Source organism: Equus asinus, chromosome 2 (genome assembly GCF_041296235.1).
Source record: "Equus asinus isolate D_3611 breed Donkey chromosome 2, EquAss-T2T_v2, whole genome shotgun sequence".
NCBI classification, from domain to species: domain Eukaryota; kingdom Metazoa; phylum Chordata; class Mammalia; order Perissodactyla; family Equidae; genus Equus; species Equus asinus.
This window is the reverse complement of record NC_091791.1, coordinates 140,483,226-140,506,806: the sequence shown is the minus strand read 5'-3', so window position 1 is coordinate 140,506,806 and position 23,581 is coordinate 140,483,226. Positions and strand designations below refer to the sequence as shown.

Below are 23,581 nucleotides of genomic sequence, written 5' to 3'. Positions count from 1 at the left end.
GCAACTGGTCTTTCTCTCACATAAACATGATGATTGGATGTTATCTTTTTCCTGGTTAACACCCTTGTGACTCACATTTGGGGGAAGTGAAGTGTTCCCATTTGGGGGAACTGAAGTGCTCCCAGTGCATTACTGAGACCGATGATTGGCTATTACGAGTGTTCTGTTGGCTAATAACAACTGCAGTCATACAGCATGTCACCTGGCCTCCATCTAGCTTGCATGCCTTTTTGTTTAACTTTTTTCCTGAAACTGGGATTTTCATAGCCATGTTTATTGCTATTATATAATGTATATAAAATACAAAGAATTAAACTCTAATATCGTTCGCTGGAAATGCTCTGGAAACCATCCCAGGAAAGATGTGGCTTTTGTTAGAAGTCCGTATTCGATACCTCTTCCTTTGCAATCCGCATGTCATCAGTGACGTTGGAAAACACCGTGGGCTCGATGAAAAACCCCTTCCGGCCCAGCCCTTTGCCTCCACATTCCAGCTTGGCACCCTCGGCCACACCACTCTGGATGAGTTCCAGGATCTTGTTGTATTGTTTCTTATCAATCTACAGAAGAAATTACCTAATGACTCCAAGCAAAATCTTCCATAAAAATGGAAATAAGCATATTCTCAAGAATCTCTCATTTGTGATTTTTTTCAAGACTTTATTACACCTAGTCAAATCATATGGAACTGCTGTTATTTAACCATTTCTGATCTACAAAAATGGGAATTTTGAATGGTTCAACCCAATATATTGAGAATTCCAGTAAACGGACTCCTCTGATGATTACTGCCGAATCAGAAGTACCAGGTGAAGATTCAGGCAATGTTTCTAAACGATACAGACACTGGCTAACTGGCTATTCACTGCTTACAAGGGGGAAAATTGAGCTCTATAACCAAATGAATACTTTAGCAATTTGTACTGACACTAAAAAGATGAAAACAACAGATGAGCTAACATACAGCCTCTTTACATTTGCTACACATCAGGTCCTATTGGGGTATATTTTTAATGGAACTACTACTACACCTTTAGAGCAAAGGATCCAGTTAAAGAGTAAAGGCTAGCTTCCTAGATCACAAAATAAGGTCAGTCTTGCTCCCCAAAGTTACAGAGTTATCACTCAATTATTACGGTAAATAATATAAAAACCTACATTCACCTGAGTTTGAATTGCTCAGCTAGAACATCGATCTTCTCTCAAATGGCCTCAAAACCAAGGAGATGTTGTTTCTTATCAGGAAAACCCACACTCTGGTGGCCCAGATGAGATCTGGTCCACATATTCCCTTAAAAATTCTCAGATTCTATCTACCGTTTGAAACCAGAATTCCATCTGGAAATATGCCTGGATGATTGTGGAGAACCTGCAGAGCTAAGAGGACATCCTGCGGGACTGTGCAGGCCCTCACCAGTCCGCCACAGTACACGAAGCATTCAGAGCAAGAGAGAACGCACGCAGAGCGGAAAGCAGACAGCCCGTCATTTCCTACACATTTACAAGCTACAAGCGATATCCCCAAAGTAGGTCAGGTTGGTGGAGAGAATCCTTGGCAGGTGGTAAAAGGATAAATGACTTCCGGGAATAAGAGATACCCACTGTCCTTGACTGCTGCATCAATGGGGATGTCTTGAGGTCCAGTGGTTGGGGCTGGGTTCTAGTGTCAAGATCCACCTTGTCATGCCTGGGTCTTTCCTTAGAGCTGAGAGACTCCAATTTATCCCAAAGTTCAAGGTATCCTTAAAGCAACCCTAAGTCCTTAGTTTCTCACAGATGAAATTTAGAAATGGAAAGAGAAGCATAAGAAATAAGCAATGCCTCACTGGCCACACTTCCAGCCATGAAGATAAAGCAGAAGAGTAATGAGGCAACAGAAAAACGAAGATGGTACTTTGTTGGGTCTCACTAGAGTGTCATGCTCACCAGAAATTAAGTAAAGAAAGGGAATGTTTATGATTTCTCTACCTGGGGTCCCTGCTCAGTGGTGGGGTCAAAGGGACTCCCCACTATGCGCCTCTTGGCCCGCTCCACGCTTCTTCTCACAAACTCCTCGTAGATGGACTCCTCCACAAAGATGCGAGACCCCGCGGTGCAGCACTGGCCTTGGTTGAAGAACACGCCCTGGTGAGCCTGCTCCACGGCATAATCCACTACGAGAGGAAACAGCCATGTTCTCAACACTGCTTCACCTGCAGAGGGCCTGTCTACAGAGCCACCTCCCTCCGCTCTCCAAAGCCCCAAGTGTAATGTCATGCTCATCACAGAGCCTAATAGTGAGTAGCAGGGTGAAGAGCCCTGGACCGAGAATGCAATTTAGTTCTGATTCTAACTAGACCCTCACGTTACTTGCTATGTTAACTTGGACATCTTCACTTCTGTGAGTCCCTGTCTTCTGTAAAAAGAGGGAGTGGACCAAGTCATCTCTAACGGGAGTCTCAAACCCCAATATTCAAAGGGGCTCAGCAGATAATGTAACAGTATGAATCTACCAGGTAGGAAAACAATGTGAGGGAGACTCGGAAGGAAAGCCACTACATCTGGCTGCGGCCATGCATGAAGATAAGCCCGTGGTTGCCCGAGTTGCAATTTTAAGAAAAAACAGAAATCAGTATTTATAACGTGTAGTTTTTGTTTTTTAAGCACTGTGTACTATTTAGACAGGTAAACATAGCTAGATCCTGTATTTGGACTGCCAATTTGCAAACCCTGACCTGTAGGACCTTGCAGCTGTATGTTTAATTAGTATTTTGGTGAATTAAACTGTAACGCAATGACACTTCTTTGAAGACATTAAATTTCCTCTATATTTACATGGAGTTGGACAATAGCATATGACAACTCTTTCATTTTCATCTCTTTTATCTTATACTTCAAGAGAGTATTAATAAATCCAGTGTATGCTAGTTGTTAAATATTAATAATGATTGAGTCAATCAATCAATGACATGTCAATGGACTGTCTACTCCTCAAGAGGAATTCAGGTAGAAGAATTCCGATCCCCTTGACAACTAGTATAAAGCTGAAGCTGAACTCTGAAAATTTCAAGCTGGGGCTGAAATTCAGGCAATCTGCTTTCTGTTTTCTCACCTCTCCAGTGGTGAAATTGGGGAAGCAGCTTTGCTTGGCAGGATGTGAAGAAGAAAAAAGATGACTGAGAGAGATTTGGGCACTTCGTTCCCTGCAAAGTTTTCAAAACAGAAAGACCACACCTGTGCGCAGTGGGCTAGACAGCATCCTGCCTGGAGACATGGTTTCCTCGGTACTGCTCCAAGCCTCCAGAAAGTCCTACTGCCAAGCGCAATCACCTCCAACTCAGGTCTGTTCATACAGAACTGAGAATAGTGTGCTGTCATCTTGACTGAAAGGCAAGGGAGCAACAGAAGGGGTTTGGGATGACTAAACAGAGAAAGGATTGTGGGTCTGGGAAAACGCTGGCAGGGTTAGCGAACTAGAATTTTTTTAGTGATCTCCAAAGCTACATGTGAGAACTTGCAGATTTCTTGAATCTAGGCAGAGAGCTCGTGTTTCAGGTGTTCTGACAGAGGCTTAGACCATTGGTCTTTCTACCATTTGGCAATGACCAAGCCTTCATCTCTTCTATCCTGTTCTACAAAATCACTGAGTCAAATGGCTTATTAGTGTCTAGAAAACAAACTGTATTCAGTTGTCAATTGATAAGTGCTCTTTCCCAATATTAAACTATTTTCTCCTTAGAAGGAAGGGTTCAGATTCTTCTTCTTGAATGCCCTTAGCTTCAAAGATCTTTTTCTTAGCGTCCTATCAGAAGTGGAGACACGAAAGAGAGCACTGAAGAGCAATGTGCCTGGACATGTATGAGATGTGAGGTTGACTTACAATCAGCATCTGCAAAAATAATATTGGGACTTTTCCCTCCAAGTTCCAGAGTTACTCGCTTCAAATTACTTCTTCCAGCAGCTTCTTGGATAAGCTTTCCAACCTGAAAGAAAGGAAACAGAGAGACATTTCACACACCTAGCCAATGAGATAGTCAGTGGCCAAAGCCAGCTGTGGGCAACAGCGGGATGCAGCAGTAATGGATCCTGCAAGACAAACCCACCACTGGGTGACACAGGAACAGCTCCTGTGGTCAACTTGTGTGCATAAGATATAAGTCAGCTGGGATACAGTGTAATGTCCACACTGAAGTGAGTTAGATGATTGCTTTAGTTCATGATGGAAGCAGCAAGGAAAAGGGGGTTAAATCTCAAATATGAATCTCTGAAAGATTTCCCTGAAGACAAGTGGCAAACAGAATGTAACTAGAGATTTTCCATCACCGCATTGTTGCTTTTAGCTTTGGACTCTGGCCTCTAGAAAAAAGCCAACTGGCTCCACTTGAAAGACATGATGAGTGCAACGCACATTCCTCATTTATCTCCAAAAATGCCAGGTATGACTTTAATCACATGGTCCAAATATATATATATATATATAAGCTCGATGTTATGCCTTTGCCTCTGCCTAGGACTGTAGTAAAAGGATTCCAGAAAGCTCAGGATCTGTCTTGATTTGCATACTGCCCGTTTATCCAGAATCCAAGCAAACGATAGGCTGAGTTTGGAGAAAGAGTTTATCGTTGTGTAGACTCCTATTTCCACTGAAGTTGAAAGCGTCAAAGTGGAAACCGGGATACATCACCTAGAGCCCCCATCCAAGGAAGAATGCACTGCCTCAGAGACTAGGAATGCTGTCAGCTCCTTCAGAGTCTGCCTCAGCTACAATGAGCTCCCTTGCTCAAGGGGATACCCTCCCCTGGAAGTCCCACATCCACTGATTGTAGGTGGCAGGGGGATAAAGGCCCTGCCCTTTCAGCCCACCACAGGACAACTCAGGGAGACCATAGATGCTCCACCATGCCGCATGTGGTTGGGTGAAGCCATCAGGGCTGCAGTGCAGTTGGACTTCCCCTTGTGTCCGCTCCCCTTCAGCAGAGATCCCTAATGAACAACCTGCATTGCCAAACTCCAGCTCACTGACTCCTTCCGGATGACCTGACCTGGAGCAGAGTGCTGCTCTCCTGGAGGGCAGAGGTCACTTGATGGAAAATGCAGAGTCACCATATCGTCCATATAGGCAGTCTGCTCTTGTTGAGATGCAAAATGCTACTTGTGCCTGGAATCGTACTGAAAATTAAGTATTTTAAAAGCCTGGAGAAGAGAAATGCTAAATTTACATTTGACTCCTCTGGTCCCTTGTTGAGATCCTCAAAGTAGGACCAATTACTGCCCAAGTAGTGAAGAGTTGCGGTTAAGAGAAAAGGCCCTGGAGCCTGAGTTGTTTACTGATTCTGCCACTTAGCAACTATCCGACCTTGGGAAATTTATTTAGCTTTGCTGGGCCTGGGTCCCCTCCTCTGTAAATGGAGCTAAAAATAGTATCCACCTCAGAATTTAGTTGTCCTGAGGATGAAGTGATTTCAGATATACGGCCCTTAGACCCCAGCCTGGCGCACAGTAAGCACCCACATGTGCTAACCATGTGCATGAGAAGCTAGGCCCCTCTTCTTCCATGTTCAGTGAGGGACATGGAGGTGACTGTAAGAGAGGTACTAACTAGACCTTCCACAGCAGGTCTCCTCATCTGCCAAACTGTCTACATGTGTCGACTGCTTCAGGAAAACCCTGGGGAAACTCTCTGACTGCCCCCTAGTCTCCAATTCTACTCATTAGCTGGATTAAATGCCTTTGTGTTTTTATTATTACTCTATCTCATGGCAAAAAAATTTAGGAAACATAACTCTCATTCTGAGGAAACCTAACCTTGGGGAAAAAACAGCAATGTCTCTGAAAAAGGTAAAATTAGAGTCTCTTAGTTTACAGAACAATGTTACTTACCGAGCAGATAAGAAGCACTAACATCTGGCCCTAACATCAGCGCATCAGCCAGACTGCCCCTTCTCTGCCTTGCAGCTTGTCTCCCTTCTACCTCGAGATAAACTCCCTAGGAAGGCAGGTTAGTGAAGGCCCCATCCTCAGGCAACATGTTCCCTCTCCTTCAAGAAGTAAATCCATGTACAGGAAGGAAAGGAGAACCTGGTCCTCTGTTCTGGCAAGAGACCAGCAGTCAGGTGAGAATTATGACCAAAGCCTGAGACCCCTAATGAGACGAGAAACCTGCACCCAAGGGCAGGAGGGGGCAAGAGCACCATGGGGGTCCGTGAGAAGGCTACGGCCTGTGATTGCCTGTTCCTCTGAGGCATTTTAGTGTGCTCGGCTCTTTTGCCCTGTTAATTGGTGGAGACTCATTGTAAAGTCCAGGAAGACAAACAGACAAGAGCTTTCTCAAAGAAGATAATCACTGGAAGTTATGAATATTATTAGTTGCATTAAAAACTAAGCTTTACTGAGTGGGTTTGTGTCAGACATTTACACCCATTCACTCATTTAGGCCTCTCAAAAACTCTACAAAGTAGGTACTACCTCATTTTAAAGATGAGCAAACTCAAGAGTTAGAAGTCAATGGATGTTCGCAGGTTACTGGCAGAAGCTGTTGGACGCTATGCAGGCTGACTCCAGGGCCCAAGTGTGGGCTCACTCCCTCTCCTTCCATCCCCTCCTCCAGCATTCTGCCTTCCTTTCTGTATTTACCAAGCACCCAACGTGTACAGCACACCTCCAAAACCTTGTCCTTGAATTCCAAATGGATTTCAAAGTGAGTAGGAATATCACCCTTTTGTAGACACAAATGATGATCACAAATCATCAGTCACATTCTGCCTTCAGATTGACACTTTAAAAACAAGCAAAAGCAAGGAGAAATCATAGATTTTCCACACAGTAAGAATAAATGTTTGGGGCTGGTAAAGAGTGCTGGCCCAGCTGGCATCACATTTCTGTTAGTCTTACTCTCTGCCATTCATCAAATCACTCTATGAGTCGATATTTTTTGCCCCTAGGAATGTTGTCCAGTGATTATTCTCATGGCTACAGTAACTATACAAAAATTTTGCTCAACGTATGGTCATCATAGAAAAATACCTAGGAATAATTTTCTTGCATCAATGCTTTGCCAGCCTTTCCTTAGAAGCCAAACTTGTGCTAAACACTGAAGGCAAATCTCAGATGAATAGTGCCTTTCCTCTTCATCTTTGGAAGAAGGTCAAGTTACAGCCCAGCCTCAAGAAAGAACTGGATGAGTCAGGCCACTGGAGGACCACTTCCATCTGGAGTGGCCTCAGGACAGGATACTTGAAAAATCCCAGTTTTTACCAATCTCCTTCCTTCAACACATCTTCCTGGTTCTCCTTCTACGTGCCAGCTGCAATGTTGGGCACAGTCTCTCACTGACAAGGAATCCACAGCTGAGAGGACTCCCACGTAAAGCTGGCAGTGCAGTTTTGCAGTCCACTTAGGGAAAAATCTGGATCTGACAATTTTAGATCTGAACAGATGAAATTATGGTTCTGCAGTACTTTGTTATAACCCTGAGTCAGACTACTCTGGGCCTTCCCCATAAAACAGGGCGAGGATGCAGCAACCTTCACTAATTACGGGATCAGGTGTCATAGACCTGCCCACGACACTCTCAGTTTCCAGGTTGGACTCTCTTTGGAGAACACATTACTATTCATGAATTCCGTCTGTGAGTGGAGCGAGGTTAAGTGACCCCAAACAGGAGGCACTCCCCATTGTTATTACCACGAGGGGAAAGGAGGTGAGGGGAAGGAGAAGAGAGGCAGCTCCACAGCAGGAGATTCTTCAGAGGGAGGAATAATGTTTAAAACGAAGAGTTCAAGCGAGAACTCACTCCGTGTCTGCTTACCAAACATGGTAGGTTGTCTGCAAACCAACCTAAAATATTACAAATCCCATGCAAAGGTTTGCAAAACTAAAAGCTATGGGGTTAGAAAGTGTAAGAAAGAGCAAAATGCAGACATCAAACAAAGGCCTGGTGTTCACCGGCCATCTTAGATGGAACAGTAGTAAGGAGGGTCCTTGGGGACTTGTGCTACATGGTCACACAGAATGCCTTCACACATGCTCAGGAGGTGGACGTGCTGGGTGAGATAAATGAGGCTGCAAGGAGGCACAGTTCTTCTGAGTGCTTAAAAGTCAAGTCAATAGAGATGAACTTCATAAAACCAAGCCCTATTCTGATGGAATAGGCAATCTGTAAGATAAAATAGATAAGCTTACAGTATGAGAAGCTAAATGCTGTATGTGAATATAGATTAAATAGGACAAAGTCACAAAGTCACCAAAGTTTGAGTTCTTCATTATCTTTTTTTCCAATCAGAAACGATTTCACAATATACCCTTATTACACCTCCTGTCCTGTCTCTGACAACCTGGCTAATGATAACCATACTGAGGTTTATGGACTACAGTTCGGCCCCTAGGAGTCAGGAGACGCAGGTACCACAAACTCTGGCTTGGCTCCTAACTTCCCTTCAATTTGGGAAAGCCACTTCCCCTCTTTGGGCCTTGGTTTCTTCCTCTGATGAATGAAGGCACAAGGCAAGCAGTTAATCTGTCCCTTCGTACTCCAGGTAGTTGGAAGAGATTAAAAAGACACACAGAACTCCTTGAGCCCCTGCTCATTCTGAGAGTCTGTCCGCAATTCTTTTGAATTCTTCTTGCCTTACAGAGCAGAAGTAGCTTTTCAAAGCAGCACCACAGCTGTGCTGAATGGTAGAAAACCCTGATCTTTTTTAGTTTCCCACACAGAGCTCATTATGAAAGAGTTGGAGATAGTGTTCCTATCATGTGGTTTCTTAACTTTGCACTCCCTGCAGTCTCTCAGCTGTATCCGTGTACCCCAAACAGGCAAGGGCGGGTAACTGGGGCTCCCCCACACATAATGGAACTGGGCTAATTCTCAGCAGGAATGTTGGCACGGATCAACTCTGACTCCCATCCTTGTTTTGAATAGGCTTCAAGATTGATATCAGGAGTAGCCCTGGAAGAGGCACAATGTCCAGAATCATGTTCACGGCAATGCCGCAGGGTAGGAGGTGCAACTCGGCGCTTTGCTTGGAAAACGATTCGTGACACAGGACAAAAAGGAAGACAGAAGGCTTTCCACACCTTTTTTATTCAAGGCTGTTGCTCCCTGAACAGAGTTTCTAAAGTTGGGTAAAATTTTTCTTTTTATTAATCAGTTAATTACCCACATTAGGATGGGTTCTCTCTCAGAGATATTTCTTTTTCTTGACTAGCTAATTACACATATTAGGGTGGATTCTTTCTCAGAGATATGCCAACTTTGTTTAAAATAGACAGATCTCTAGTAGAGATCTCAGTAAACTGGCTGAAGACGCCTGCTTTTTGCAATATACTTTCATTTCTTGTCTTTTTTTTTTTTGAGGAAGACTAGCCCTGAGCTAACTACTGCCAGTCCTCCCCTTTCTGCTGAGGAAGACTGGCCCTGAGCTAACATCTGTGCCCATCTTCCTCTGCTTTATATGTGGGACGCCTACCACAGCATGGCTTGCCAAGCGGTGCCAAGTCCGCACCTGGGATCCAAACTGGCGATCCCTGGGCTGCCGAGAAGCGGAACGTGCGAACTTAACGGCTGCATCACCAGGCTGGCCCCTATATTTTCATTTCTTAAACTCCAAACAGACTGACTCTATGATTCTTCTCTCCTCTCGTTTCTTAATTTTCATTGTTGTGCTTACTGATCCCAACTATGATGGGAATAGAAATGCCAAAAATATGTATAATTGAATATTTTTTGTCTTTCTGAAATAACAGCCCAAATCAATCTGTTCAGATTTCTACCAGAAAGTAACAGGACCAAGGCATTTAAGCAGTTCCTCTAACTTAAGTGATAACAGCAATTTCAAAACTTCACTTGTGAGGTTCAGATTACGAAAACCAGTAGAACTGCTAATGCGGTGTTTCCGGCTCTTCGTCACCATTCCACCACCGCACACCCACCGCTGCAGCCACACGAAACCACTTGCCCTTCCTGGTACAGGCCCCAGCGTCTTTGGATAAGCTGTTTCATCTGCCTGAAATGGCTTTCCTCCCCCTGCTTACTCGATAAACTCATTTTGCCAGAACTGCCTCCACCACCTCCTCTGAGAAGCCAGCTTTCCAGACCCACCCTCCCCACAGGGTTTGGCGGTCCTGCTCCTCTGATCCCACATAACTTTCTCACTGTTCTGCTTTATTAGCTGTCTTCTCCACCAGATTGAATTTGCGAACAGACGAACTCTACCTTTATATACGTGTGTGTGTACACAGAAGATTTTCAATAACATCTGTTGAGTCAATGGGCCAGAACAGGACAGCTCTAGTGGTCTCTGGAATTCAGAGAACGGGAGGTCTTTGGGGAGACAGGTGAGAGAATGGAACACAGGATGCCTACGTCCAAGGCTTAGCTTTGCCACAACTAGCAGAATGATCTTGGGCTTCCCTCTTAGCTTTGGCTTAAATATACTCATCTTTAACGAAGAGGATGGCTTCATGATTCTAACACTGGCTGCACGTCGGAGTTCCTGGGGCACTTAAAATCTTTTTCTACATCTGGGCTCTACCTCCAGAGATTCTGATTATTTTAGTCTGGAAGGGGGGCACACAGGCATGGATATTTCTAAAAAGTTCCCAAGAATATTCTAATGTGCTGCTAGGGTTAGGAACCATGAGATTAAAGAATCTTTAAGGGCATTTCTCTCTTACTTGTCTCTAACCTTTCATCGCTGGTTCTATTTTCCAATTGTTTAACATTATTGTTTATTGAGCATATTCTGTGCTGGTTGTTCCCACAAACATTAATCTTCATTACAATTCTGTGAGGCAAGAATTATTGCCCCATTTTATAGCTGAAAAATAGAAACAACTCAGATTGGTCAAGAGACCATTTGCTGACAGGCACCCACTGCGTGGCAGAGCCAGGACTGGACTCAGAATGCTCATATCAAGCCTAGTGCTTTTCTTGCTCCGCTCTAGCTTCTCTCTGTGGTTCCTGTTTCTCTTCTCCAGATGTTCTGGGGATTAGGTCCCCTCTGCTATGAGTAGAATTCTGACAGCTGAACACACAATCCCCAACTAACAGATATTCTAGATTGACTGCCTTGTAGACTTAGCTATCCCTTTGGTTACTTAAGACTCTCCCTTTCTAGTTTAGATTAATAAAAAAGTCAAGATTTTGAGTTTTTGGTCTGCTGTGATAGGAAGAAGCCTGGAGTATTCAAGCCAAAGGTACTACCATCCCACTAACTAGGTGCACGGAAGGGGTGGGCATCTCAGGGCCTATTCACACTCAGCCTCAGCTCTGAGCAGAGAAACCTACTGCAGAGGAACTCAAGGACTCTCTCTGGCAGGCAGAGACTACAGCACGCTTTCTTTTATTCTCTGGCACTCAAGTTCTGATTTAAGTAGAAAGAAGAAAAGGAAGAAAGCTAATAATTTAAAACCTGTACTTCCAAAGGTTTTGACACATCCAACTGGTATTTTTGATCCAAATGCTAGATGGTTCACTAACAGACTCATACAACCTTAGAAAGAGGCCCATTAGCTGTTTTAAAAAATAGCTAAAACTGTAGCAGGCCACTTCCCCCACCTACACAGAGGGGTGAGGCTGCACAGAGGAGACAGCTGACCCGATTCATGACTCAAGCAGCAGAGAGGGTGCCTGTATCAAGCAACACGACATTCATCTCACTTAGGAAATGAAAGGAGAACCCCGGCTGCGTAAATGAGAATCAGTGATAATACAGCTGTTAGCTACAAACATTTGTTTGGCACGAATCAATGTGGACTCTCCCGTAGTTTGCTTTGATGGTCTCTCTACTATCTTGTTGACTAATGATGAAATCATGGTTTGTTAATCTAACTGAATAAAGAAAACACCATACCAAGCAAAATGCGAACTGTTTTCCTGTACTTTACTGAGGTTGTTTATTGACTCTGTGTTTACAAGAACCCTTTCATATCCACTTATTCAATATTTACATGCATTGCTTATGTATTTAGCTGCATAAGGAGAAATTAATCCTATCTTTAATCTGAGTAACTTTGTTTGCTTTTTAAAGACCTTTTGCTAAAGTAAAATGGAAAGCAGCCATCTCAAATAAGCTTCTTGTTGTTGACTGTTCCAGGCGTTTTGTCATGCACCAATAGGTTCCCTCTCCCCAAGGTAATCACAACAGGAGCCACGTTCAAATACACATTTAAGTGACTTGTTCCCTCTGGAAGAATCTATACAATTTCCCAAGTAGTCCACAAAGTTAAAAAAGGAAAGATGGATAAAGAAGTAAAAACAATTGCTGAAAACAAGCTGAAAAGGGGTTTGGAGATTACGTGATCATTTGATTTGCCTGTGAAAATTCTCCACCTGCCGCCATTAATATGGAGAATTACAAGTTGGCTTTCATAATCTAGACAAATGCTTCTCCCTCAGTTCTCTATTGTCTGCCAATGACATCATTCCAGAGAAGAAACTGGGAGATACTCTGCAGGCCACAGGATTGGTTCCGTTCCAAGTGAATGTAAGCCTCTCTAGAGAGAAGGAAATAGCAAACGTAGACTTTGTCAGAAAAATTAAGCTGACGCTTGCTCTGGGCACACTGCAATACGCTACCTCACTGCCACGAGTGTTCCTAAGAGCAAGCCCTTCACAGGGCCACTATCTACCTCATTCTCTTTCCCAAGTTCTCCTTTCTTTCTCTCTCAGTTCCCCACTGGAATATCTGTATCATCGAAGATTACATATTTAGTTTTTAATGTTCTTCCTGTGAAAATAAATAATTTCCCATGTTATAGTTTATAAAGCTACAGTAATTAACATAGTGTGGTATTGGTGAAGGGACAGACACGCAGATCAGTGGGACAAAACACAGTCCAGAAATAGACCCACACAAATATGGCCAAGTGATGCTTGAGAAGGGCATGAAGGCAATTCAGTAGAAAAAGAACAATCTTTTCAAGAAATTGTGCTGGAACTATTGCCATCTATATTGAAAACAAAAAACTTAGATCCTTACCTTGCAACATACACAAAAATTAAGTCAAAATAGATCATAGGCCTAAACATTAAACACAAAACTGTAAAATTTCTAGAAGGAAACATAGGAGAAAATCTTTGCTATGTTAAGTTAGACACAGATTTCTTAGGCATGGCACCAAAAGCCTCATCCAGAAAACTAAAAAAATGATAAATTGGACAGCATCAAAATTAAGAACTTCAGCTTTTCAAAAGACACTGTTAAGAGAATGAAAAGATAAGCCACAGACTAGGAGAAAATATTTCCAAAGCACCAAGGACTTGTATTCAGAATATGCAAAAAAAAATTTCAACAATTAGAAAACAAACAACCCCCCCAAAAATGAGCAAAGATTAAAAGACACTTCACCAAAGAAGATACACAGTAGAAAATATGCAAATGAAAAGATGCTCAACAGTAGAGAAGTGGAAACTAACACTATACTGAGATAACACTATACACCTATTAGAAGAGCTAAAATTAACAAGAGTGACCATACCAAATGCTGGTGAAGATGTGAAGGAGGTGGAAGTCTTAAACATTGCTGGGAGGAATATAAGATGGTACAACCACTTTGGAAAACAGTTTGGCACTTTCTAACCTACCATATGATCCAGCCATTCTATTCCTAGGAACTTACACAAGAGAAAAGGAAATACATATCCATACAAAAATTTTCACGGGAAATGTTCATGGGAACTTTTATTTGTAGTAGTCCCTGACTGGAAACAACCTAAACATCCATCACAGGTGAATGGATAAACAAATTGTGATATAGCCATAAAACGGAATACTACTCAGCAACAAAAGGATGAATTACTGATGTATACAACAACATGGATGAATTTCAAAATAATTGTACTGAGTAAAAATAGCCAGACAGAAGAGTATATACTGTATGTTTCTATTTACACAAAATTCTAGAAAGTGTAAACAATCTACAGTAGCTAAAAGCAGATCAGTGCCTGGGAATGTGGGGGTGGGGCTGGGGGTGGAGGGAAAGAGGGAGAGATTACAAAGGGACAGGAGGAAACTTAGGAGGGTGATGGATGTATTTACTATCTGAGCTGTGGTGATGGTTTCACAGGTGGATAATATGTCAAGAGCTATCAACTTGCACACTTTCAATATGTGAAATTTATTGTATATCAATTATACCTCAATAAAGCTGTTAACAAAGATACATTAACCAAAAACATAGTTGCTTTATTAGAGCAATTATGCCATACATCTCTTTGTTGTCCTTTGTAGACTGTTGGTAGGGAAATTATATTGAATCTACCTGACTAAAATATCATTTAATGGTTTTAATTAAAGTCAAATGCATTAGCAATAAATTAATTAAATTTTAAAATAATTAGAGCCTGAAAGAGAAAGAGAATAAGTGAAGAGAAAAAAAGAAACTTAAAGTTAAGGAAAAGGTGGTGAAAATAAAGAATAGATCAGAGGCCAAGAAAAGATGATACGACGTTTGGATCTAAAAGGAGGCAACATTTGAGATTATAAATCTAAATAAGAATAAAACATCATATTCATTATAGAAGTTGACCAGTTCTCATTTCTCTGCACAGAAGGTAGAAGAAAATCACTGAGATAAGGACTCACTGGGTGGATAAGGGAAGGGAGGTCATTTCCAGCGGAGAGATGGCATGTGCAAAGTCACAGAACTGTGAAAGGCACATAGTATCTGGGGGTGTGCACGCAGCTTAGTAAGGCTAGAGAGCAGGGGACGGTCCTGGGGCCAGGTCATGAGTCAGCTGGTCTGTTACCTTAAGGAGCTGGGACATCCAGGCAGAGATGTCCACTCCGCAGTTAGAAATGGAAGTCTGGAGCTCCAAAGAGAGGTTAATAATTATAAGTGAGCTATTTCAGGGAAATATTCTAAATGAAATATTGTGTTGACTCATTCAATTACTTTCATATCGATAAATAAAAAATTAAATAGATCAATTAGGTTACTACAGGTGAAAAAGATTTTATACTGATGGTCTTATAGGGGACGAAGGGAGTTGGAGTGGGGATGGTGGTTAATTTCCGTGTTCAGAAACCGACAGTTATGACTGAAATGAACCTCGGATCTTCCTTTAGGAATAGTGCTTCAATGCAGATAAGAGCTAAATCAACAAAAACTGCTTATGAATAAAATCTGACCATCGGAATTCTGTGAATTCATCAGTTAGATTCTCTGGTCTCCCTAGAATAACCTATGCAGATGGGGTATAATCGCCCTGGGGGCAGAATGGTGCAGTGCGATGGCATTGGAGCTGTGCTAGACCTATGAAACCCTCTGGTGAACAGTCCTGGAACACAGAAGAAATAGAGAGGAGAGAGAGGAATACATTCATGAAGAACTCAGGTAATTTCACCACGAATTAGTTCTACATTCTGTAAGCTGGGTGGACCCAGGGTTCCTTCATTTGGAAAATAAGGAGTGACTTAAGGGCAAATTTGCCAGTGCCTGGCACACAGTGAGGAATTAAAATGCTTATTGGACGAAAGAGGAATCTCAGTTCTAAGATGATCAAAGTCATCAACTCAGAGCTGTAGTTTTTTTCTTAAATGGGCCTGGGAACATGTTCTGGAATACAACCCAACTAGTTAAATTCTGGGTAAACTAGTGGTTCTTGAATGTTAATAAACATAAGAATCATTACAAAAGCTTATCAAAATGAGAATTCCTGGACCCCATTTCCAAATGTTCTACTTTAGAAGATCCTGGGTGGTGCCCAGGAATCTGCATCTAAATAGCCCCTCTCTCCACCCACCAGCTCCATGCCCCCATCACTGCCAGTGAGGGAGTCTTTGAAGAACTACTGAAAAACAATGGCAACTAGATTACATTTTGCTGCAAAGAAATTCCTCCTACACCAGAATTCAGTTCTAGCAAACTGAGGTTAAAGGAGTGGCCCTGCTCTAGGCCATAGCCGAGTCCTAAGTGAGCTCCTTAATAGGTACCAAATGCTCTCTTCCAGCACTACTTTCTAAATCAAGGACACTATTTCACTTAAAAAGAAAAAGGATTCAGAATCAGTTTATCCAAGCAAGCACCCAGGCGATCTTCCAAAAAAAAGTGAAATAGAACAGCAAAAAACAGAAAAAATAAACATTTATTAGAAGACAAAAATATCTGTAAAATATTTATAAAAGCCATAAAACAAACAAAAGAAAAGTAAAACTGCCAGAGGAGAGCAGGAATTAGTTTTCCACAGACACATTATTTGCAAATGGAAGTTTCAGGTTCAACTAATATTTACTGAGTTCTTACAATGTGCCAAACAATAGGACCAGGCCTTTCAAATACATGATCTTAATTAATCTACAAATAAACCTATAAGCAGGTATTCACAGGGCCTCTTAACAGATGAAGAAATGAGAGATCAGAAAGACGAAATAAATTGCCAAAGGTCACACAGGAGGAGAGCTGCGATTGGTTGAATTTTGCTCCCTTCTACTATACCACACTTTCCCAAGCATAAATTATTCCATGAATTTCAAGTAAAAAGAAACAGAAAACAATGATAGCTAATATCTACTGACACTTCACTAAGAACCAGGCCCTGTGCTAACACTTTAGATATACTAGCTTATTCCATCCTCACAGTTCATCCTTTAGGTACAATCATCCCTTATCCACAGACAGGAAATCTGAGGGCTGGAGAGGTTAAATAATAACACGTACCATGAACGAATCCACACCACCATTATAGAGGTTTAAATTATGCCTAGTTTTCTGAGATGGGTCTGAAGTATCTCACTCAATTTTGATTGCTTTTAGTATGATTTGGAGACTGTGTTTGGAATTTCTTATTGAAAAAGTGAAGATTTCCTCTAGTTTTTTCAGAGAGGCAACGTATGTGTTGTGACACAGCGTTCTTTCAAGCTTTCATTTTAGCAAAGTGATGAGGATACTTTATTTTCCTTTAAGAGACTCTAAATAAAGGATTGAAAGAAATTAACTCAAGCTGAACTGCATTAAAGCTCTAAATTTCCTAAACTAATGTAAAATTCTAGGAGGAGGTGTTCGTTGATCATGAGATTGATCGGACTGATTATTAACTGTTCAACTCGGTTACTGCCTTTGCTTACGAGCAGCCACTGGATAGTTTTGTAGATGCAAATTACTCGGCCTGAATGTAGGTGAGAGTAATACAACCTGAGGATTAGGAATATGATTTATGTGAAATAGGTATAGGGGAAAACCTAACATTTGACCTAACTTTTACACACTTTTGCATCCCTTAAATATTAAGTACTTTCATTAGAACACTGGAATTATGTGTTTGGCACTCGTTGAACATCTCACTCTACCAAGAGCTCAGGGCACAAGGAAATCAGACACTAACTCCTCAACTTGTACCATCTGTCATGATTTAGGTCCTTAGGGCTGGTTTTTGGTGGTGGTGCTGTTTTCCATCTCTATAACACTTTTCACTTCCAGAAGAGACTCTAAAGGACAGACACACACTGAACTAGTTTAAAATCTACAGCTCCGGATGCCTGTTAAAAGTAGAGCTGCCTGAAATGACAAAAAATGAAAAGGCACTGGCTATTGAGAGGCAACAGTGAAACCTAATCTCCCATTTTACAGTCCAGCAAAATAAGTATTAAGTTTTTTGAAAGTGCTGGGCCTTAAGATCAGGCACGGGAAATGATTCTGAGAATTAAATGATACCAGTATTTGTTGACTATATGCCAACATCAAGCAACACGTTTCTCACAAGGGTCCCCACATCTGGGGTTCCTTTCCTCCAAGTCCTTTTTGTACTCTGGTTCCCATACCACTACAATTTCATTTTCTCCAAAGAGAAAAGAAAGATAGGCCTCCATTCTTCCAAGTTGTGAATATTAACAACTGTGGAATTAAAATGTAGAATTATCTTTTTCTTAAATATTATCTTTGAATGAAGTAGTTTTTGATTTAAATTTAAATATCCTGAACCAACGATATTTCTCCTTAGTGCACAGATACATGTGAAAACTATGTTGAACAAGAGAATTTTAGTTCCAGCCTTGATCTTAGAAAGCATCTTCAACATCAGGAAATTTTTAAGTATAATGGTGCAGAATTATTCTTCTCTTCCTCCATACTCCCATACACACCACACTGTGAACACTCTCAAAACGTGTTCACAGATTATCACCTGGGTTAGATGGAATCACACAAGTTCTCTATGGTCTAGCATAGTACTTGACATTTAATAAGTGCTCGACAAATATTTGTGGAATTGAGTTAAGACATCTTGGGTTTAAAACTTTAAGTTCTATTTCAGAGGGTGTCAGAGGGAAGCTCTATATTGTACCAAATGAGATGTAAAGAGGCTAAAGATGAATTTTAAAGTAATTTTAGAAGAAAAGGGAAACAACTGACTTAGAACAGTGTCTATAGCCCTTTAGAATTAGACACTTTCAACCATGCTTTGAACAAAACATGCTCTACGTAGAAATTAACCTTCCTAAGTATCCCCTTTGATATGTCCTTCTGGATTTTTAATGTCTCCCTCCTCCAATGGGATGGTGTACAGTTCCTCAGCCAGGGAGGCAGCGTAAGACTGTGGTTTGGAGTATAGGCTCTGGGTATGACTCTCAGACCTACAACTTACTAGCATGTGACCACGGGCAGGTAATCTAACCTCTCCCAGTCACCCTTTGCTCACCTGGGTATCTCCTAGAATTGTTGTGAAGACATAGTGAGATGATATATGCAAAGCATTTAGCAGGTACCTGGCACACAGTAAGTGCTATATCAATGTTGGCTATTAATATCTACAATTTAAAATCTTAAATACTTTTAAAAAATCATCCATTTTAACAGCTTTATTGAGATATAGTTCATACACCATAAAATCCTCCTTTGAAGTGTACATTTCAATGGTTTTTAGCATATTCAGAGAGTTGTGTAACCATCACAATGATTACTACTATCTAATTCCAGAACATTTCATCATCCCCCAAAAACCCTCCATATCCATTAGCAGTCATTCCCCATTCTCCCCTTCTTCCAGCCTCTGGCAACCACTAATCTATTTTCTATCTATAGATTTGCCTATTCTGGACATTTCCTATAAATAGGATCATATAATATGTGGCCTTTTTTGACTGATTTCTTTCATCTAGCACAATGTCTTTAAGGTTCGACCATGTTGTAGCATGTATCAATACTTCATTCCTTTTCATGGTTGAATATTGCCTTGTATGGATATGGAGATACCACATTCTGTTTAACAACTCCTCATTTGATGGACATTTCGGTTATTTGCACTTTTTGGCAATTAGGAATCACATTTCTGACAAGTTTCTGTGTGGTCTTAGATTTTTGTGAAATAATTTTTCTGTCTCTATGGAGATGATTGTGTGGTTTTGTCCTTTATTCTATCAATATAGATTATTACATTGATTGATTCTTGGATATTAAACCAACCTTGCATTTCTGGGATAAATCCCAATTGATCATAGTGTATAATCCTTTTTACATGTCACTGGATTCTGTTTGCTAGTATTTTGTTGAGGATTTTTGTGTCTACATTCATAAAGGATACTGGTGTACAGTTTTCATGTAATGTCTTTTCTAGAAGGTCTTCTAAACTTTGGCCTCAATTTTTTAACTGAGAATTCTTTTCAATGGCTTGATTTGCAGAATGTTACTTTCTAGTTCATCTGCCTCCTAACGTTTCTCCCCAATCCCCACTCTACTCCACTAAGACTTTCTGTACTCTCCAGCCTCCAGCTGTTGACCAATACGGCTTCTTCTTCCCAATTCACTCTATTTAACCATATCCTACAAGAGTTATATCAGATTTCCCTTTCTCTTGATGACCTGACAGACCATTCAACTCCCAGAGATCTTTCCCTTCTTGGGATGCTGATGTCGCATCACAAACTAACATTTGGTTACTGCTTACACTTTACAAAACTCATACTGCATTTAATTCTCACAACCTTGAGAAATATGTGTGCTTACTATTATTAAAACAATTTTGTACAGAATTAAGTGACTAGTCCATAATTGTATAGCTACAAAATAAAAGATATTAAACTCTAATCCTTTGGTGGCATTTTAAAGAAGGAAAGTGTTCCATTAATATATCACCTTTTAGGTCTGAGATTAAGTTTTCATTTCTCAAATTCAATCTTTCCTTCTTCATGTAGCTAAAAAATACTTATAATGCATGTTGACTACACATCAGATACTTCTTGCAGTAGTGAGGAGAATGCCTAGGGGACAGACTCCAAAGAGAATGCCACTCCTCCCCACAAAATCTGCTTATGTGACCAGAAACTGTCATCTTCTGAAGCCAAAGCTAAAAAAATCAACACTAAACTGATAAGCAAATCAATTCACCCAAAGAGATTAAAAATAAGCTATTTATGGGACTAAAGTACTTTTTAAATATTCTATACCAAACAAACCAAGGACTTTCCTGAAGCCAAATGTCTTTAGGGTTGTATTCTTAAGACTTTAGTTATATCAAGCGAAGTAATAAATTTGTAACCTCATTGACTACAATACATACAATTGGAGGCAATGATAAACTATGAGGATAAGTGATCTGCCTGAAACCTAAAGGAAGAATTCAAAGAACAACATCAAAATTAATCAAAAGATGCCACAGAGGCTTCTGCTTCTGGTCATAATGGAGTAACTGGCACTATACTTGCCTTCCCACTATAAACAACTAGAAAAGTACATGAAACTGCTTTCTTCAAGCTGAACGTGGGGCAGTAAGAGATTGTGATTCTAGAGATAAGAGAAAGAAATAAAGGAAGATCTTTCTGCCAAGACTTCCTAGACTTCAGCATGAGATGGGGAGACCAACGTAGAACATGGTTCCGCTGAATTGATGGAATAGATTAGAGTTCATAGAGGCTGAAGCGACTAAAATGTGAGGGGCTTAGTATCGGGCCAGGGGAGGAGGTCCAGAAACCTGCACGGGGTCCTCTTGAGTCTTTGGCTGAATGCTAAGCTGGGAATATGTAGGCTGAGACTCCATGAGAATGGATAAAGAACAAAGACTAGGTAATCCGTATGCTGAATAATTCCCAGAGCTCACACAGGGCAGTGGGATATTGGAGTTCTGACCAGCCAGAGTGGAAAGAGTGTTCAACATGAACACTGACAGCATTCAATAGAAACTCCAGAACGATCTGAATTTAGTAATCTTAGTACATTTTAGTATCTTAGTAAAAGATAAACTAGTCCTAACAAAGCTTAAAACTCAGTGCCAAAAGAGTCAAGTTGTACTGCAGTCGACTTAACTGCCTGTCAGGAAAAAAAAGCCCAGCACTCTTAAAGAAAGACAACAAAATCCACGTGTTCAATAACGTAATGGCCACAATATTCAGCACGCTTTCAAAAATGAACAGAAATAAAAAAAGCAAAAAGATAGACGTATTTGAAGAAAGCAATGGTCAAGGTTTTCCAAATTTGATGAAAACTATAAACTCATAAATCCAACTATAAATTCATAGATCCAAGAATTTTCACTAAACCTCAATTAGTAAGAAAACTACACAGAAGCACATCATAATTAAATTGTTAAAAAGCAGTAAAAAGAAACTATCTTAAAAGCAGCCGAAGAAAAATCATTATGCACAGCAAAACAAAGATAAGAGTGACTACTAACGTCTCATCAGAAACAGTGCAAGTCAGAAGAAAGCAGAATGACATCTTTAATGTGTTGAAGGTAAAATAAAACAAAAGAAAAACTCTGAAATCAGAATTCTATATTCAGAAAAAAGTTATAAAAAATGAAAACAAAATAAAGACATTTTCAGACAAACAAAAAGCTGAAAGAATTTGTCACTAACAGACCTGAACTACATAAAATTTTAAATAAAGATCTTTACACAGAAGGAAATGATATCAGAAAGAAACTTGGGCCCAGACCAGAAAAAGGAGAGGGCCGGAAATGGCAAGTATGTAAGTAAATGTAAAATAATTTTGTTCTCTCATTTTGAAAATTTTTCAAAAAGTTGAGTTTTTAAAAGAGTAGCAATGTACTATGGGTATATAACACATGTAAAAGTAAATTATAGGACAACAACAGCATAAAGGACAGGATGAAAAAAGGAAGAATTCTGTTGTACAGTTATGACATTTGTATGAAGTAACATAATAGCATTTAATGGCAGACTGTGATTAAGATGTATATTGTAATTACTAAAGCATCCACTTAAAAAAGAGGTATAACTAATAATCCAAAATAAAAGATAAAACGGAGTACTCAATTCATGCAAAAGAAGGAAGAAAAGAGGAAAAAAGGAACAAAAACCCAAATGGGACAAGAAGAAAACAAAAATTAAGATGGGAGATTTAAACACAACTATATCAATAATTCATTAAATATTGAACGACAACCAACACAGGGGAGTACATAATGTATTATTCCATTTACATGAAGTTCTAGAATAGGCAAAATTAATAAAAAGTCAATGGCTGCCTGGGGCCAAGTGTGTTAGCCACAAAGAGGCATGAGTAATCTTTCTACAGTGTGGAAATAGTCTATCTTGATTTGGGTGATGGCTATATGAGTGTGTACATTTGGTACTTAATGGGCGCATTTTATTGTACGTAAATTATACTTCAATAGTCTTTTAAAAAGTTTAAAAAAATTTTTAAATGGCCAAAGAGAGATTTGAACCCAAGCAACCTAGAAACAAGTGTTTATGTTCTTGCTGACTCACTATACCACTTCTTGTCTGGCCTGGAAGAGCAGGTCATCCATTGAATATAACTTTCCCATACATGATATTGTGACTTTAAAGAAATGAGGTGCTCAGGTTTTAGACTGAAATATCCTTGGAAGAAAAAGTTAAATGCCTAAAAACTAATTTATCAAGAAATGCCTAAGACCTGTATGATGACTTCAGTGATGAACATTACAGGACAAATAAACAAAGAGATTTATACCATGTTACTAGATGAGGAGTCAGTCTTTTGGAGAAAGCCCCTACCCTCAATTTAATACGGACAATCAAAATTCCAGTGAGCGTTTTTGGGAGGAAGGTAAGGCACTTAGAAAACTGATTTGAAACTTTACCTGAAAGAACGGTCAAGAAGTGTCAAAAGGTTTTGAAAAACCAAATAAGAGGGTATCCTGCCTACCATATTGCAACACATCTTTTAAACCTAGTAATTAAAGCAATCTGGTACTAGGGAAAGACCAGACAAATAAAATTGTGAGTCCTAAAACAGAAACATGTACATATGAAAATTTATCCTATAATCTTAATGTTGCGTTCAAGTGAGTTGCAAAGAGATAGACTGTTTAATAAATGGTGTTGAAGTAATTTATAAAAAAGTAAACTTAGGTCTCACCTTTCATTACACGTGAAAATACACTCCAACCAGATTAAAGATTTAGACAAAAACAAAATTATAAAGGTACTGATAGAAAATGTTAAGGATCATTTGCATAATCTTGAAGGGGTTTCTCTAAAGATGACAGGAAACCCAAAGCCATTAAGACAAAGACTGAAAGATATGACCACATACAAATTTAAACTTGTGCATGGCAAATAACTCTATTTAAAAAAACTTTAAAACCAAAGAACAAACTTGGAATATCTGCAAATTCTACAAGGACCAGAAGATTAACACACTTAATACATAAAGAGATCTTATAAAT

At 40.2% G+C, this 23,581-nt stretch overlaps 1 protein-coding gene across 3 annotated transcripts in view; it reads right to left on the bottom strand.

Annotated features, from left to right (window-relative positions):
* Window positions 1-23,581, bottom strand: part of ALDH1A2 (aldehyde dehydrogenase 1 family member A2) — a 91,160-nt gene that overhangs the window by 9,760 nt on the left and 57,819 nt on the right. For all 3 annotated transcript variants that reach the window (XM_014839447.3, XM_070500823.1, XM_070500831.1), the window contains 3 exons: window positions 3,860-3,962; window positions 1,969-2,153; window positions 396-560 (listed from right to left, as the gene is read on the bottom strand). In XM_014839447.3, coding sequence (XP_014694933.1) covers window positions 396-560; window positions 1,969-2,153; window positions 3,860-3,962 — 453 coding nt within the window. The remainder of the gene's footprint in view (window positions 1-395; window positions 561-1,968; window positions 2,154-3,859; window positions 3,963-23,581) is intronic.